This window comes from Trachypithecus francoisi, unplaced genomic scaffold, assembly GCF_009764315.1.
Source record: "Trachypithecus francoisi isolate TF-2019V2 unplaced genomic scaffold, Tfra_2.0 Lachesis_group4, whole genome shotgun sequence".
Lineage (NCBI taxonomy): Eukaryota > Metazoa > Chordata > Mammalia > Primates > Cercopithecidae > Trachypithecus > Trachypithecus francoisi.
The window spans coordinates 128,612,272-128,631,507 of NW_022681469.1; the positions used below are offsets into that span (position 1 = coordinate 128,612,272).

The 19,236-nt window shown below is 41.0% G+C and overlaps 1 protein-coding gene across 2 annotated transcripts in view; it reads left to right on the plus strand.

Moving 5' to 3' along the window:
* BMPER (BMP binding endothelial regulator) overlaps positions 1 to 19,236 on the plus strand; it is a 253,600-nt gene that overhangs the window by 135,885 nt on the left and 98,479 nt on the right. For both annotated transcript variants that reach the window (XM_033193504.1, XM_033193505.1), the window contains 3 exons: positions 7,969 to 8,068; positions 13,642 to 13,751; positions 17,263 to 17,403. In XM_033193504.1, the coding sequence (XP_033049395.1) occupies positions 7,969 to 8,068; positions 13,642 to 13,751; positions 17,263 to 17,403 (351 nt within the window). The remainder of the gene's footprint in view (positions 1 to 7,968; positions 8,069 to 13,641; positions 13,752 to 17,262; positions 17,404 to 19,236) is intronic.

The window sequence follows — 19,236 nt, forward strand, 5'->3', positions numbered from 1 at the left end:
TGGAAGCTGGAGAAGGCAAGGAAACAGATTCTTCTCTAGAGCCTCCAGAAGGAATGCAACCTGCTGACACCTGGATTTTAGCCCCATGAAACTGATTCCAGACTTCTGACTGTAAGAAAATAAGTGTGTGTTGTTTTAAGCCACTCCATTTGTAATTTGTTATAGCAGCAATAGAAAACTTCAGAAAATAATATAAACAATAATAACAGTAATACAATTAGACTTAGAAACATTAATTGGTGTGCAAAATAAAAGGAATTTGTTTCAGGCTTGATTCTCAAGACAGGGCATTAGTTCATAGTTCTCTTAATAGGTCGTGAAGTACAAAAGGGTTTTTGTTTTTCTCAGCCCTGTGGACCCCTTCTCAGGGGTCTTTGTTTGCTATTTTTTATGGGACAAAATAAGTGCCTTCGTCGAGCTTTGCTGACATGTTCTTGAATATCTATGTGTAGAATCAGAGTTGAGTTTCATTTCATCACTTGGATACCAAAACTCATATGAAGCCATATGTCCAGGTTTTGGGGGTCAGAAAACTTCCAAGATCCTCACAGATTTTTATGATAACACCCACATTGGTTTCAGCACAGACTCCTTGGAGAAGCACAATTCTACCCTGTCAGCTCTGATCACAGCTCTGTCTCCACCCACACTGTTTCTCGCTGACCTCTTCCTTCACAAGCCTGAAGAAAAGTGGCTTCCAGCCACCAGGGAAGTGAATTGAGGCCTGTTCTTCTCTCACTGAGAACTGCTCCACTTGAAAAATGGGCTTCATCCTTCAGAACACTTGTCTTGAGCACATGTTAGAAGCTATGATGTGTGCTAGCTGCTGGGGGAATGAATAAGATAAATAAGCTTTAAGTCTTACTTACTGGAAGTTCATGCCAGTGAAGCATTTGGCAAAGCACAGTGCCTTGGACAGAGGCATTGAATTCATCCAGGAAAGTTACTACAAATGCACGTTCCTGGACTGTGGTTTGCGGAATCATTGGCCTAGTACTCTAGTTCTCAACTGGAGGTGACTTTGTTTCCCAGGGGACATTTGGCAATGTCTGGAGACATGTTTGCTTGTCACAATCAGAGGATGAAGGGAGCCACTGCCATCTAGCAGGCGGAGGCCAGGGGATGCTGCTGTACATCCTACAATGCATAGAACAGCCTCTGAAGCAAAGAATCACCTGACCCTAAATGTCAGGAGTATGATGGTTGAGGAACTCTAATCTAGTGGGTAAGACACACACACACGCACACACACACACACAATTATACCACTGTGGTATATACATACCCAGATGTATTCCGCTATAGTGTATGTATATGTATATGTATATGTATATGTGTGTGTATTAGTGTACGTATATATATATATGTACATGTGTGTGTATCTATATAAACACCTCTGTTAATGTATTTAAAGTATTATATGCTCTGGGGCAGTAAGTGCACTGCCTTCTAGCTTTGTCTGAGAAATCTAGGGTGGGCTGAAAGCTGAGTTCCCACACTTGGCAGCTCATCAGGGCCACATCTTGTATCAGTCAAGGTCCCATCAGGAGGCATAAACCATACCGGTTATTTGAAAATAGAGGATTAAATATAAAGAACTATTCACTAGGTAACCGAATGACAAAAAGATAATTCTAAGTTATCATGGAGATACCACCTACGAGATGAAACCACCACCTCTAGGGTTGGGGAACAATGGAATGAGAGTAGAATTATTAAAACTTAGAGGAGGGGCTACGTGGAGCTGAGATTCAGACTTCTGAGGAGGGGGTGCCAGCTGGCTGGAGTAGGATGTTGAGATGAAGCTGGTTTTACTTGCATGAAATGTTGGAAAATCTCTAAACTGGGATCAGTTGCTGATGTGGGAAGGAAGTGCCGCTGCCTGGCGAAGCCGCGTTAATGGGACAAGAGGCCAAGGAAAACAAACAGAAGGAACCAGTCCCTTGTCTGGTGCCCCTGTAGGCAGAGCCTATCTTGGACTAAGCTAGCAAAGCAGAAATGTGGCAGCAGAGCCTCAGCTTCAGCACCGGAAAGCAGAGTGTGAATGAGGATATGTGGGTTTGGAGTCCGGAGACAATAGCTTAGGGACTGAGACATAGTTGCAGCTTTAATAGAATACAGGTGCCTGGGTTCTGCATTAGAATCTTGGACACAAAGCCCTCAATATATATATATATATTTTTTGCAAGAGTTCTATGGGTGATTCCGACCCACTGCCTAGATTGAGCACCCTGAATAGAATGAGGAGCCTCCAAAGGGTTTAAAGCATGGAAATGGCCCATTATTATTTGTAGATTCAAAAGCAAATTCTTTCAACTGAGTGGAGCAGGCGAGTAAAGGGCCTGTGTTGGTGGATTATAAATTAGCTATGGGGATGGTGAACACTTTATCTTCTTCCTAAAGGAAGAAGATAAACTCCCAAACTTACAGATTTCCATATTAGGGGCATCTTGTTTAAGATGTAAAGAGGGAGAGAAGGAAAGAAGGGAGGTGGAAGGAGAAGACAACATGAAAGGAAAAAGGCCTGGAGGCAAAAGGCAGATGCATACTGTGGATTTTATCTAAGTAAATAACAAAAATGTGGACAATAGATTTTATCTAAGCCATTTTGATAAAAAGCAGACATAAAGCTACAACCAGGGAAGACATCTACCAGGGAAGACACAAGAGATGTCTAGAAGGAGAGAAAGTTCTGGCTATCACTTTGATTATACTTCACACTCCAGCTGAGAAATTGTGCTGTGGTCTTTGGAAGGAAAGGTCCTATTCCGTGGAAATAACTCAACTTGGATGTTAGAACAAAATTTACATTTCAACCCTGCCACTTACTTGTTGGGTGGCAGATTTTCTGAGCAATTTCCTTAAGGCTTAGAGACTCATTCTCTACTGTAGGGGTGACAATAGCTTGCCCACAGGGTCTTCTGGAGACTTACGTAAAATGATAAAAGTACCTAAGCATAGTACCTGGCACAACCCAGGCTTGTCACTCACTACCTATTGGAGGTGTCGTCTCTCCCCTTGTCTACTCTGCTACTGTCCCCTCAGTCTGCCACCTCATCTGCTGTCCCTTTTCTGCTTTGATTTGTAGATTAGACTATTCTTTGTAGACCAAGAACAGGGAAAACCAAATCCAAAAATCTTTACTCCTGGAAGTTAAGTGTCATGCTCTGGAAACTTAGCATGATATAGTTCTAGGCCAAAGTAAGGCATGGCTAAGGACATTCATGTTTTTTGGTGAAGTTTTTTGACCAAATATGTATTTCAGAGTGGTTGCTTTGCTCACATACCAGCTTTTCACCACTGACTGATATGATGTAAGATTATGGACCACACTTAAATTCTTTGCACTCAAGATATATTTCTCTCCTACACCGCCCCCTCCAGCTTTCCTCTCTTTTCTTCCCACTTCCATCTCAGAAGCAACTCTAGAGAAGAAACAGAGAACTCTGTTTTTTTCTTTTTTTTTCCCCCGAAGAATTGGGCATAGGAAAAATTGCTCTAGAATGTGGAAGAGTGTAGCTCATTCATTGTAATGGGTTAGCACTGCACTACTCTGCTCCCAGCCTGTCGTTAGGGAGCCAGGCTCTGCTCCTGGTTAGGAGATGAGTGCCACATCACACGCTGCAAGATGGTTTTCAGCCCCCAAGTCTCACTGGGTACTCAGCTGTTGGAGAAGCATCCTACGTGCACATTGCTGTTGTTTTATCATCTTAAACTCATCACGATCTTCAGGAAGATAGGTTTTTATTATGCAACAAAACTGCTGCTCTAGGGTAAACTTTTACACAAAGCAATTGTATTCTTAATGGAACCATCTAAACCAAAAATAAAGGGGCAGAAAATAGGCTTGGCATAGGTTTCAGATCTTTCTTTTAAAAAAAATCGCTAATTTTTGAGAGAAGCACTTGGATATGCAATTTGAACAAATGACCATCTCTAAAGAACAAGCTTACCTTTCTAAGGAAAGGCAGATGATGAAAATTATAATACGCAAGTACAATGAAAGTTCCTAGCATTTCTTTTCTTGCTGACCAGATAAGAATACAGTCATTTGTCCTTATGTATTTTAAGCACTTAGGAATTTTCAAATATTTAACAAAATACATGAGACATAGTTTTTAGTTATGCTTATAGGTATCCTACCAGCTTTACATGCTGAAGTTGAATGTTGCTTTTTGATGTATTAACACCAACAAACAGTTAGTACCTAAAATGTACAAAACACAAGGCTAGAATGTGTAAAACCCAATAAAACACAATGGTAAGTGGATGAGACAGCCCAGAACTATGCCTGGGCTTAGTTGTCATCAGCATCCTGTAATTAAAATGGTCTGAAATACTCATTCAGATTCTAGAGTTCATTCTATGTGGTAGCTCTGCCTTTCATTCATTAATTTTTTTATTGAGATTTTGTTTCCTTGAGCTCATTGTTCTTCTGAAGGACAGTAGGCACAGAGGACTGGCCCCTACCCTCAAGACAGTTTAGCTTGGAAGTAAAGTCAATGTCTCCTTGCAGGATGTGCCAAAAATTATGTATGTGCATGCCCCAAATACAGGGGTATAGATGAGAACAGAGGTATGGAGAGATGGAGGAGGTTACTGGGAACTGAAGGTTCTAGAAGACTTCACAGGTGAGAAGAGGCTGGAAATTAACCTTGAATGAAGCAGGATTTTGATAGGGGTTAATGATGGTGGTGGGGTTGTGACAGAGGGAAAGAGATATATTTAACAAAGATGGAAACCGTAATTTATGTTTAGGGGCCGTAAAGAAACTCTCTCTTTATGCTGGAGTTGGGAGAAGAGAAGATTGGAGAAGAGAATATGGAATGTTTTGACAAAGTAGGCTAATGCGATAATAAAGAACTGAAGCATCTGAATAATGTAACAAAATTTATTTCTTGCTTATTTCACAGTTCATTGCAGGGATCTGGCGGGTAGACTTCCATGTGATAACCCAGGGAACCAGACTCTTCCAATTTTTTGTAAAGTGTGTGATGCCTTCTGCATTTAGCTGGCCATCTGTCTAGTAGAGAGAAAGAGTGAGAGCATGGAGGATTGATGTAGACCTATAAGCGTTTTATATTATTTCCATCCATCTCCCATTGGCTAGCATTCAGTCATATGGGCACACCTCACTGCAAGAGAGTCTGGGAAATGTAGTATAGCTATGTCAAGAGAAAAGGGTAACCAATTTTGGTGAACACACGGTCTCTATTATATTGGCTTTTAGCTCGAGTGGGTTAAACTTTATCCTGGACGAAGTGGTAGGTCATCCTTAGCCTTAGCAGGGGTGGGGCATGCTCATGGGCCATATACACTCCTTAAAGAGATGATTTTTGTGTTATATTCACTGCTGTATCCCCAGAATATGATAGGCCTTAAACAAATGTTTGATAAAATAATGGAGCAATGGATAGATGCTGGAAAGAAGGCTTGGTTACGTTGAACCTTCCCGGATGGATTAGTGAAAGAGAGTTGAGGCAAGGAAGCCAATCAGAAAGCTACTGTGATCATCTGATAGTACATTTACAGTTGGAATTTGTTCAGTTTTAGAAACAGAAATGTTTACTTCTGCCATTTTACTCTCTTAGCCTACAGCATAGCCACAGATTATCGTTTAATCAGAGTCCCTACTGAGTTGAAATCTGAGAAGCAGGTTGTGAGCTGCAACTGTGTTCCTAGGAAGGGCCTGGACTTTCTTTGGAGGCATTAATTGGAATGCAGCCTCTGGACTTGGGCTTTGCCACAATACTGCAACCCAAACAAAATAAAACTTGACTAAACCAGCAAACCCAGATTGGAGTTCAAGTTACTTTAACGGACTCTTGGGAAGCACAGACTGCAGTTGTATTATGTATGCAAAATTTGCTCTTTGACCTTATTGTAAGGAAAATTACTTCAGTACACATAATTTTTTGCCAGCTTTCCAAAGCATTGGATGAGTTACTCTTTTGCAATTGTGCAATATTTTTTAAATTTCAATTTTCAAATATGCTTGAAAAATAGATGCTGATCCAACAAGAACAGAGAACATGAATGAAAAGAATGTGTTCTCTGTGCACCTACAAGAAGTCAATACATAGGCAACCTTGTATGGCCCGAGGCTTCAGGATTTTAGGAAGTTGCCTGCAGATGAATTTCTTTGAAATTAAAAGCTAAGGGCAGCATCTTGGGTGCTTCCTCTAGATTCAACTTTTGTGCTTCATGTCTAAGCTGGGGCTGACCCCAGGGCCTGGCCACGATTCAGGTTACACGCCCCTGAAGTCTGATGAAAGGCCTCTAACTTTAATATTATGCAGAGTTGAGTGAGGAATCTCAGAGCAGCCTGGGATCCTCGGGAGATTTTTAGTGATTCTTGTTGATTTGGAAATAATGTAAAAACAACAGAAGAGCTTTTTGTGGTATTTTTGCATGTTCTCTATTGGTTTGGGGGAAGAATCCAACATTAAAGAGGCGTAAAAAATAACAAATATTTTAAAAGACATATAACATGCCCTCCCCTTTTCAGCCATCCCCACCAAAAAAATAAACTGTCGTACTAAAAATGGCGAGAGCAGGAAGGGAAAACAGAAACAACAGGCGGCCGCAATGTGCTGGGATGGGAACAGACAGGCCCCTAGTGGCTGAGGCTGATTCTTCTATGGCCAGAAAGGAGTGGGGAAGGTGTGAGGAAATGCATCAAATGGAATCTTTCCCTTGCGGGGTCCACGGCTCTTTGAGCTGTGAGTTTCTCATTTCCTGAGGCCTCTTGAGATATAAATTATGTGCTTAAGACAAGGAACCTGCAGGTACTAGTTTGGTTTCTAGCTCAAATCACAGAGAAGTCAATTCATTGAAATTCCACTTGCTGAGTAATCTGTTTAACAAATTCACTGATTTTCTTAAAAGAAAAGAAAACCTCAATTATTTTAAATTTTCATAGCAATTTCTATTGCAAAGGATAGTTTTCACATCAGCTTTGCCAGTTTGTTGGACGTAAATCAGCTGGAAAACCTTATTTCGGCCCCAGCTTTCTGAATATGAAGTTACAGCTTAACTGGGGCTGGGGAAGCAGGCGCCTCTGGTGAGGGATAGGAGGGGAAGTTGACAGACTGTATGCTTAGGCAGGGAAGAGGGGATGCTGAGGTTAAACCAGTGGGGCAGTGGAGGTTGGAGGTATGGAGTGCTGGAGAACAGAAAGGGTCAAGAATGAGAATGAGGGAGCAGGGAAAATATTCAGAGACTCCAAAACTTCTCCAAATAGGTTTCTGAGACTCTGCCAGTTCTTCTCATATCAATCTTCATAATCTTAATTAGTGGAAACAGATTTGGATACCTTGGTGAATTCAGTGAAATAGTTCTTCTGAATATGGGCTTTCGGTATATCCATTTTCAGCAGGTTGGCCACTTCATCTACCTGGAACCTCCTTGAGCCATTTTAGCAGCACCTTCCAGCTGTGGCAGACACCGAAGCCTTCCTGGAGGAAGATGTCTGCAGAACCTATAGAAAGATGGGTGTCTGGAAGATAGGAGGAAAAGTCTCAAAACGCCAAAGGGTTCCTTTGCTTGCTTGGCAGGGTGGAACGAGAAGGCCGTGACCTATTAGCGTGGTCCACTCACCCTGGTTTGCATGAAACTTTCCTGGTTTTAGTACTCAAAGTTTCCAATCCCAAGCAAACAGAGACAGTTTGGTCTCCTATACCTACTGTAAAGGTGGTTTTGAGATGGAAAAAGGTAAAGAAAGTGGTGGTGGGTGAGAGGAGGTGATGCTGGAATCACCTCCTCAAAGGCAGTCTTTTTGCAGCTGCAGTTTGTATGGCCTACAGGGAAGATCAAAGGACACTTGGGGAAAATTACATGGGCCTGAGCAGTCGGCCCAGGGACCTAATACTAGGGAAGAGCCTTAGGTTTGTTCTAGATATCTTGGTTGTACAATCTACATGCACTTACTTTTCTAAATATGCTTTTTTTTTCTCTCTCTTTTCTTAGGGAGGCAGGACACAATGTGTGAGAGAAGTCTGTCCCATTCTCTCCTGTCCCCAGCACCTTAGTCACATACCCCCAGGACAGTGCTGCCCCAAATGTTTGGGTGAGTTACTATTTTCAGGTCAAAGAACAATGTAATTTCTTCTCGAAGTTTCTGCTGGGAGTGTTTATCCACGTTATTTTGAGGTTCTCCAGTTGTCCTATTTCATGGCTTGTTAGAGACAACTACCTCTTCTAATTACAGAAGTGGAAAGTGTGTGCAGGATTTGCTTCTTAACTGAGGCCTTCAGGGAGGCTTCTCTCTTGTCTTCACTTGTGTCTGTAACTGGGTACACCAGATGACCTGGGATAATTCTCCCTTCTGGTGAGAAAGTATTGAAGAAACTATCTTTAATAGGGCATATGCCTATTAACAGGAGCATATTTTAAAGGTATTTGAAGTAAACCCATGGAGGAATATAGACTAGTGTTACTTTCAGAGTAAAAACCATGCAGGAAGAAACACAGGCAAGAAAATGAGAGTTTTGGAAGGAAATAGTGAATAATAGCCAACAGAAAGAGAGTATGATCACTTTCTTTTTGAGCATTTAATAGGTGCTAGGCACCATGCTAGGCACTTTATAGATTGTTTTTTTCTCATTTGATCTTCTCAAGAAGCTGTGAAATGTAGGTACTAAGTATATAATTCCTATGTGTAATGCAGGTGCTATTATTCGTTTTATTATACTGAAAAGGAATTGGATTCCTAGATGGCAGTCCAGCCAGTAGGTTGTGGATTTGATATCCGACCACAGATATGTGTGATTCCTGAGCCCAGCTCTAACCTGCTGCAGCTCACCTTCCCTGGTGACACAGGAGGGCTGCATGCATGTTGCCAGCTGAAAGGGGACAACTTATGATGGGTATTTTCTAGAGCATGAGTTTCTTTGGCTTTTGCTTATATGCTACCTTCTTCTTCTTCTTTTTTTTTTTTTTTTTTTTGAGACAGAGTCTTGCTCTGTTGCCAGGCTGGGTGCAATGGTGTGATCTTGGCTGACTGCAACCTCTGTCTCCTGGGTTCAAGCGATTCTTGTACCTCCCAAGTAGCTGGGTCTACAGACACACGCCACCACACCCAGCTAATTTTTGTATTTTTAGTAGAGACAGGGTTTCATCGTGTTGACCTGGATAGTCTCAATCTCCTGACCTTGTGATCCACCCACCTCGGCCTCCCAGAGTGCTGGGATTCCAGGCGTGAGCCACCGTGCCCGGTCTATACTACTTCTTAATGATTCCTGGGCCCTTAAGCTGGTTGAGGTCAGACTACCAAGTTTCAAACAAATATGGTGGCTTGAGCCACCATATAAATACAATAGAAACTCCATCAACCTCCTTAGAATCTCCAGGGATCCTTGAGGAGCTAATATTTTCCCTAATCGCCTCTGGCTTGGTGTTTCTGCTCCTGCTGTTTCTCTTGATTTTCCCTCTTTCCTTCCTTCCTTCCTTCCTTCCTTCCTTCCTTCCTCTCTCTCTCTCTCGATCTTTCTTTCTTTCCTTCTTCCTTCCTTCCTTCCTTCCTTCCTTCCTTCCTTCCTTTCCTTTCCTTTCCTTTCCTTTCCTTTCCTTTCCTTTCCTTTCCTTTCCTTCCTTTTATTTCTCTTTCTATCATTTTGTCTTTTTAGATGCATCTCCCCTCAAATCTGTTTACATCCTGTGATGCCATTGAGTCAAGGCTTGGAGAGCAGATTTCACTGAGGGTTTGCAGGCAATAAGAGTGATTATTTTACACAGAAGCATAGTGAACAACATAATATGGGATATTAAGCACTCTCGTTCTTAAAAGGTCTAATTGTTTTGCCTTCAGGACAATTTTACTGATGGTTTCTTCTATTTGAGCTCCTGTCACTTAATGCCCACGCCTTTTCCTTGAATCCTCTCTCCTTTCTTTCAGAGTTTACTGTCTTCAACTCTGAAACAACCTGTTGATTTATTTTTCTCATTCCCAAGTTAGCACAGTCATACCATGAATTCTATTTTTTATGACCAAGTTGACAAATAAAAGTATTTTGTTAAACTAAGAGTTTTCTCCTCTTTGATGGCTTCTGCTGCTAACTTCATCTAACAATGCTTGCCTTCCTGCTACGCACACACAAACACACATGCACACATACACCTGCTACATACATGTACACACATACACACACACATGTTTAAAGTAAATGTGAAACAGAAAAGCAAAGGAGAATTGCTTAGATGCGCCTGATTAAAGACATTTTCACTTCTATGTGTTCTGTTTGGGTTGCCAGTGTGTATTAGTGTCCCTGGAATAGGGTTAGCCAGTTCGGTGTGACACAAATCATCATGCTGTGGGCCATGGTGGAAGCAGTAGCCACTTAAGCAGGAAAGCCATGACAAAGGGGGTGGCATTTGGGTCTGGCTCCAAAGATAAGTAAGCTTGATTAATGCTTTGAAGCTGGTACTGTGGATATGCTGTGTCAGTTCAGAAGCTTCTCATATGAGCAACAGCTATTGTATTGAATGCAGGTTTTTCTGTTCATTTATGGTTATAAGACATACTACAAAAGGAACAGTAAGTTTTGAGAAACTTGAAAATCATAATTCTTCCAAATGAGATCTTTTCTGGTTGGGCTAGACCCCAGTGGAATGACATGGAAATGTCTGAAGTCAGGCTGTACACAAAGTCTCTGAACCACTCCCTTGAATGTTTTATCTTATGTTGGACCATGATGACTTTGGGATTAAGGTAAGATTTTATGCTCTTTGAAGGTAAAAACCAACATCCCCACACAGCAAGATACAAAGACAAAAAAGCAAACACTAGGATGCTTTCTAGATGCTGAAATCTTAGTCTAATTAGACTTTAGATGATTGGGTGCTGTTTTGCTCTTAAATTTTCCCTTAGGCAGGGTTAACATGATATACCTCTGCCTTTGCAACATTCCTTTCCTTGTTTTCCTCATTCTCAATGGAGAGTCTCAGCACAGGAAAATATACACAGAGGAGCACCCAGTGCACTCTCACTGACACAGTACAGGTTCATATTTGAATTATATCACCTCTAATAATCATAATACATACCATCTGCCATTTATTCAGGATGTGTAATGAACATCAGGCATTGCTTCAAGAGCTTTGTATTTACAATTTTAGGTAAAATTTTCATTTTAGTGAGAAAGAATTGAAGTGATTGGTCACATTTGTTCAGGGGGATAAGCACATTGAAGAGTCTGTTTGTCAATCAATCAATAAATCAATTGATCAATAGACCCATCCAGCCATTCCTCCACCTGTGGAACAATATTGACTGCTATAGTGGTAGCATAGGCAACAGGCTATGGGAATGCAGAAAGGAGTCATTAACTCTTAAGAGGTAGAAGGGCCTCTGCAGAAACAATGTCGAGCTCAGTCATGATGAAGGTGCATTTTGATTGGTGAAGGATGAAGCTTCTACCCAGAGCTCTGTATCTATTTATTTATCTTCTGCCTTTTGCCAACAAGGATTTAAGACCACTTACAAAATACATGAAGCACATGTAGATAAAGGATAGTAAAAAGGCAAACCAGATTATCACAATTAAAAAAATTACTCAACTGAAGCAGAGATATTTTAAATTATTAAAGGACAGAAATACATCTCTGATTGATTGATTGAAAGGATGATAATGTTTAAAGCAGTGAAAAATGGCTTCACCATCATTTTTATAGTAAATACAAAAAATAACTGCTCTGTCATATTTCTTATTATAATGTCCTAAAACCAAGGTACGATTAGACAGAAGTGATTATAATGGGATGGGCAATATCTACGTGATCCAGGCTGTGTGCAGCTTTCTGATGCTTCAGAGTAAACTTATTTGGGTTCCTTAGAGGAATATTTAGGGAAAGAATGAATTTTTTTTATTTTGCAGATAATCCTTTAATTTACTATGTCAGTTCTTAGGAAGTTCAAGAGACTCAGGACCTGGGTGTGCACATAATACCTGTGTTAGTTGGGGAATTAACAATCATCATGCTAAATCGTGCCTAGCCATGAAAGAGTTTTTGGTTGTATGCTTCAATATTAACACCATAGTAAGAGGTAGTGACATGGCAATGTGATATTGATGATGCCATTTTATGAGTGAAGTCAGTGAGGCCTGGAGAAATCATACTCAGTGGTCATGAGGGAGTCCATATGTAGGATCCAAATTATGACTCACTTCAACCTTTTGAGGGCCAACAAGTTTGCTCATGGTGGCGAGAAACAAACTAATGATTTAGTTCAGCATCTATATTGTATCCTGGCCTTGAGGTTGGCTATGATAGGAAGAGAGCATGTTTTTCTTGACTCCTACTAACAGTTATTCCAACAATTCTAATTCTGGGAACAGCATTTAGTATGTTTAGGTATTTTGAGCATTTCATTGGGCCTACTGATAAACAGAAATTGCTATTAATCTTTTTACAAGAAGAAAGAGTGGTATGAATAGAAATTTGATCAGTGAACACGAATTAACTTAGTCTTTAATTAAAGTAACATTGCAGAGATGTTTTGATGTGCTTCAAGGAGTAGAAACTCAAATACTAAAAGAAAGGAAATTAGGTTGTACTCTTTATTTGGGATTGCTGTTTTGGTCCTTTTGTTCACCAATCCAGTCTTCACATCAGGGAAAACCAAGCCAGTTCTACAGAGATACTATGCCTATGAAAGGCTGGACACTCGACATGTGCCTCTGTGTGCCCTTTGAGTTAGCTTCACCCTTTATTCCTTTATGTAATTTCATGACTAAGGTGCTATCTTAGTCTGTTTAGTCTCATAAAATACTATAAACTCTGTAGCTTGTAAACAACAGAAATTTATTTCTCACAGTCTTGGAGGCTGGGAAGTCCAAGAACAAGGTGCTAGCAGATTTGTTCTTTGGCTCATAGATGGTGTCTTCTTACTTTGCTGTCACGTGATGGTGAGGGTTCTCTCTGGAGCCTCTTTCATAAGGGCACTAATCTAATTCATGAGAGCTTTGCTCTCGTGACCTAATCACCTTTCAAAAACCCCACCTCCTAATACCATTACATTGGTGATTTGAATTTACCCTATGAATTTTTTGGAGACACAAATGTTCAAACCATAGCAAACATTATTTCATTAGTTCTTTTTGCTCATTTGAGACCTTCTTGAAATATCTTGATTCCTCCTACCTCCACCCATCTCCCCTACTGCCCATACCCAATTTTTAGACTATTTTACTCATTCTTTAAGAAGCTCCTCAGGCATTATGTCTTCCAAGAATTCTTCTCTGATCTCCCAATTCCTTCAGTTTCTAGATCGTCTTCTTTCCAGAACTTACCTTACTGTTGTTTTGAAACAGCTTTTGATGAGTGTGCCTTTTCACTAGACAGTGAGCTTCATGAGGAGAGCTCATGTCTTAGTGATTTTGTTTCACTGTGATGAACACATTATAGATTTGTTGAACTTACAAGCTTCATTGTGGAATCAAACTTTTTAAACAAACTTTATCCAAACGAATGATTTCTGGCAATCCTTTAGGCATGTCTGACCCCAGGCTCTATTTTTGTGCTCCAGACTTACCTTACCTGGTCTTATGAGAATGTGTAATGAACCTGTGATGAAATCGCTGATGACAAAATGGGACATCCCTGATTCTGTCTCACTTACACTGTGCTTCTGTTTCTCTCTAGGTCAGAGGAAAGTGTTTGACCTCCCTTTTGGGAGCTGCCTCTTTCGAAGTGATGTTTATGACAATGGATCCTCATTTCTGTATGATAACTGCACAGCTTGCACCTGCAGGGTAAGGCAGCTCTGAGAGACTGTGGTCCAGCAATGATAGGGTTTGGGTTTCAGTGTTAGCATCACCGCCACAACCAAAGCCAATGGTGTGTTATTTATTGGGAGGAAGCATTAATGGTGCCATTTTACAAGGAAAATAATACTCAAGGTCACCAAGAATTTACACATAGCACTCAAACTGTAGCTCAATCATTTTCTAAGGACCAAAAAGTTAGCTCCTTGTAGTGAGACTCAGGCTCTGAGAGCCTGTTCTGAGGATTTTCTAAAATCAGACAAACACATATGGCAGTGCCCTCTGGCTCTAATTATCCAAGATGAATTCTCTAACACACCTGGCAATAAAAATTGCTCGTAATCACATTCAAGAGAAGAGAAAGGCATGGAATTACAGTTCATCACAAAGATAAACCTGGCAGTTTAGGAAGAGAATATTTATGTATTGTTTATTGTATCATGTCTTATTCGAAGCTTTGCTATTTTTTCTCAAAAGGCAACCAGAAGTCTAATTACTGCTAAATAAATAATTCCACAGTTTCAGAATTTTAAAGGACACACATCACATATTCATAGACTATACTTATGCAGTCATTTATTTTGGAAACCAGGAAGAAATACATTTATCAGGGAGGACTTTAGGATTATTCATTAGTGAGTTAATGAATCACATCTGTCTGACAAGTTTAGAATACACTTTGGTGGTGATGGTTGTTGTTGTTTGCTTTTAATAGTTAAAGGTCTGGAGAGGGAAAGAAGGGAGCTCTACTCAATGTCAGCTATGAGTCAGTAGCTGGAATTATAGCTCAGTAGTTCTTGATTACATGCTTTGTTCAGTAGCATGCACCACTTCAGGGGGTGATTGGGTAAGGGCTGAACTGTCCATTCCACTGAACCCTGAACATGAGTAATTCCTGAGCCTGAGAATACCTTACTGAAGCTTCTTCCTCCTCCCATGGTTTGTGTTATCCTATGCTAACCATATAGCAATCCCTTCTTGCCTTGGCCTTCATTCTCAGGACTTCTCCTCTCCACTAAGAATTTCGCAGGAGATAGCTTCCTCTTGAGGATACTAAGCCTTTGATGAAACATGTCACATTCTCAATTCTCTTGCTCACAGGAAAGCAAGGCATCCCATGAATGGGAGTTAGTTATACTTGCCGTGCTTTGGGTTCATGGGTTCCGTGAGAGATGATTAGGTAATACGTCTCAGTGCTTAGCAGGAAGTGTAATTAATACTCTTCCTCCAAAAGGATGTTTCACTAGAGTATGAATTCACAGTCATCTTGGGGATATTAAATGCTTGAAAAATCAAGCTGCAATCATTTTGAGTAATCAGTATTATTTTCTGTCTGCTTTGAGCTTCCTTTTCTAGTATCCCTATCCAGTGTTTCTTATGATTTCCATGGCAGGTGCAGGAACCTGTTGAATATGATTTAATACAGTTGGCTCTTCGACAATGTGGGGGTCGGAGTATTGATTCCCTGTACTGTTGAAAATCCATGTCTCATTTTTGACTCCTTAAAGACTTAACTAATAGCCTACTGTTGACTGAAAGCCTTACCAATCATATAAACAGTCAATTAACACATATTTTGTATGTTCTATGTATTAAATACTGTATTCTTATAATGAAGTAAGCTAGAGAAAAGAAAATGTTATTTAGAAAATCACAAGGAAGATAAAATATATTTACTATTTAATAAGTGGAAATTGATTATCATAAAGGTCTTCATCTTCTTTACATTGACTAAACCGAAGAGGAGGGGTTGGTCTTGTCTCAGGGGTAGAAGAGGCAGAGGAAGTGGAAGGAGAGACAGGAAAGGCAGGCACACTTGATGTAACTTCTATTGAAAAAATTTCTGAGTGTAAGTGGACCCTTGCAGTTCAATTCCATGTTGCTCAAGTGTTAATTGTATTTTTCTGCATGCAGGATGGTTTCAGGTCTCTGTGCCATCAAATTTGACAATTCCTCTACCAGCGATGTTATTACCATCTTTAAATTTGTTTAGCAGATGCTTCTTCATCCATAACAGCCTATCTCAGGTGTCATACAACCTGAGAGGCTTTCCTGACTTACCTGGATAGGTAACTTTCCCCTTGTCTTTGCTATCTTTACACCTTTGCTAGAGTTCTGTTTACCACATTATAATTGCAATTTGCTTGATTACACAGTTATCTCCCTTCTTACGTTGTGGAGAACCCCTTGAGGACAGAAGTACATTTATGCATCTCTGTATTTGAATTCTCATTAACACAGTGCTAGGCACCACAGTCTAATGATATGTACATAAAGCGTGCTCTCTCTCTCCACACAGACACAAACATACACAATGAAAGCAGGGAGATCTACGGTGAAGTAGGCATTGTTTGAGAGATAGGGAGTACCCTTGTTTTTAAACAAGAAATCAGGATATGCAGCTTGACAAAGGATTATTTATTTTCCAATTTAAGTTGATTTATAATAATTTCTTTTCTTTTCTTTCTTTTTTTTTTTTTTTGAGACGGAGTCTCGCTCTGTCGCCCAGGCTGGAGTGCAGTGGCACAATCTCAGCTCACTGCAAGCTCCGCCTCCCGGGTTCACGCCATTCTCCTGCCTCAGCCTCCTGAGTAGCTGGGACTACAGGCGCCCGCCACCTCGCCCGGCTAGTTTTTTGTGTTTTTTAATAGAGACGGGGATTCACCGTGTTAGCCAGGATGGTCTCGATCTCCTGACCTCGTGATCCGCCCATCTCGGCCTCCCAAAGTGCTGGGATTACAGGCTTGAGCCACCGCGCCCGGCCGATTTATAATAATTTCTATGTGCCAGGGATTTTACATTTAAGAGGCACAGTAAACCTGAGAAACAATAGGCAGAAGAGCACTTCCTTTTGAAATCAAATCATACTTCTTTAACTTACAGATGATATAAACTCTTCACCTTCAGTGGATAAGTGGCCTGGTCAAAGTCACTCCGCTACAGTAGAGCTCTGGAACCCAGGTCCAGTTTTGAAACTGTTTGTTCAGTTCCTTGGTTAGCACAGAACACACTTGAGGAATCTTGTCCTGATGTGGTGCATTTGCTCTTAACTTTTACTTTCTGAAAAAAGATATTGTGCCTTTACATTAAGCTCCAAAAGGTGGCATAAAGCCATGGAGGAGACCCAAGAGAGCACTATTAGTGCAGGTTGCAAAGAGGTAGAGAGCAGGAAGAAGGAAACTGGTGGTTCGTGGAGAGCTGGGCGGTCTTGCCACAGGCTGGTGGAGTGGGCTCATCAGTCTCTGGAACGTGAAATCATAAATCCTTGGGAGGGAGGAGTTGCGTGCCATAGTTTCCATAGTGCCCTCATATTCTGGTCTAGATACTTAATCAACAAATCACATTTTGAAGTGAGTGAAAGATTTATTGCAATAAATTAAAATATGGTACCTTACACACTTTGACACAGATAGTTATGGGTTATGAAAGGAAGGCCAGGTAGGATGTTTGGTAGAGGTGAAAATCATTTTTAATTTCTAGTTTGCCTTTGGGCCCCTAGGACTCTACTGTGGTTTGCAAGAAGAAGTGCTCCCACCCTGGTGGCTGTGACCAAGGCCAGAAGGGCTGTTGTGAAGAGTGCCTCCTACGAGTGCCCCCAGAAGACATCAAAGTGTGCAAATTTGGCAACAAGATTTTCCGGGTATGTCATGAGACAAGCACATGGGAACTCCTGTATTACTATGCTGACAATTAAAAAGCTCCAGACGCGAAGCAGATTGGGTTATCCCATAATTTCTATATACATATACAAATGTATATGTGTGCATATATAAGTAGAATGTATTTATATTACAGTATTATATATACATATATAGTTAGAATCAAGTGCAGAGAATCAACCGTCTGAAAGATGTTTTTCTTGAGTATATTTTTGCTGAAATATGTTAAGCCTATAAAACCTGCCTGCATACCTGGGAGTACCTCTTCTCGTTGGAGATGCTCAATGACACTTGTCAAGGTGATGATCCCTGTCAAGATCCTGATGGATCTATACAGCTTGATGCTTTTAGAAGTTTTCCACAAAGCTACCTTTGCAAAGAAAAATTTTCTCATTTGGAAGATATTCAGATAAGGATGTGAACAGTGTACGTAGTTGAGCCAGGTGAGAGAGCTCTGCCCAGCTGAATGGAAAAGGTTGTTTTTGGCCATCTGTTACCAATCTCAGGTGTATTTTACATTATTTTCTGAGGACCCCAAGTGGAAAACAGTGCAATGGCCATTTAAACTTCAAAATGAAAGATGGTTGGCTTTGTCCAAAGTACTTCCTACCTAGTCCATTTTCCCTAGGGGTGGAAGGAGTCAAATCACTGTGTATCGAAGGTGTCACCTCATGATACCCGTGAGAATCAAGACCCACATAAACAAGTCAGTTGTGCTAGCTCTGCAGGCATGCTGTACTGAGCCAGACTTCCTATCACGCTGAAGTAGTTGGAGGGAGAGGTCTTGGTTCTGATGGAATAGTAAGAAGAAATGAGGTGTCACATGGTCTCGCTTGTAAGTGGGAGCCGAACAATGGGATCACATGGACATGGGAGGGGAACAGCACACACTAGGGCCTGTTAGGGGGTAGAGTGGAGGGAAGGAGAGTATTAGAAAGGATGGCTAATGCATGCTGGGCTTAATACCTAGGTGATGGGTCAATAGGTGCAGCAAACCACCATGGCACACATTTACCTATGTAACAAACCTGCACATCCTGCACATGTGCCCCAGAACTAAAAATAAAATAAAATAAATTTAAAAAGAGAAAACAATTGAGGACAAAAAAAGACATAAGGTATCATGCCCAGTGAAGGGGGAGGCCTGTGTGTTGTGTTTACACCAGGCTTTTCAGAGATGCTCATCTGTCCTCTTGCTATAAAGTCTCCTCCTCTTGTCTCCAGAGCACCCAGATGAAATAGCCTCACTCTCACTATGGTGCTGTATGCAATGCACTTCCTTTTTTTTTTTTTTTTTAAGATGGAGTCTCGCTCCGTTGCCCAGGCTGGAGTGCATTGCCATGATCTTGGATCACTGCAACCTCCACCTCGTGGGTTCAAGCGATTCTCCTGCCTCAGACTCCTGAGTAGCTGGGATTACAGGCGCACGCTACCATGCCTGGCTAATTTTTGTAGTTTTAGTAGAGGTGGGGTTTCGCCATGTTGGTCAGGCTGATCTTGAACTCCGACCTTGTGATCCACCCTCCTTGACCTCCCAAAGTGTTGGGATTACAGGCGTGAGCCACCGTGCCCCACTGTAATACACTTGCAAGTCACCTTGTAAAAACGGTTCCTTTAAATGACTGAGGCTTAAAATAATTCACGGAGACATGGATTCCTAGAAATGTGTACTCAGAGAACTTGGAACAGTCAGGTGTCCTTTAAGGCAGATTCAGTCGGGTCTTTCTCTCTTGAAAGGCACTAGAGGGTAGACAGTCCTTAAAATAGCTTCAAAAAGTCAGGAAGGGAAAGAGGTGGGGGAGTCATCCAATATC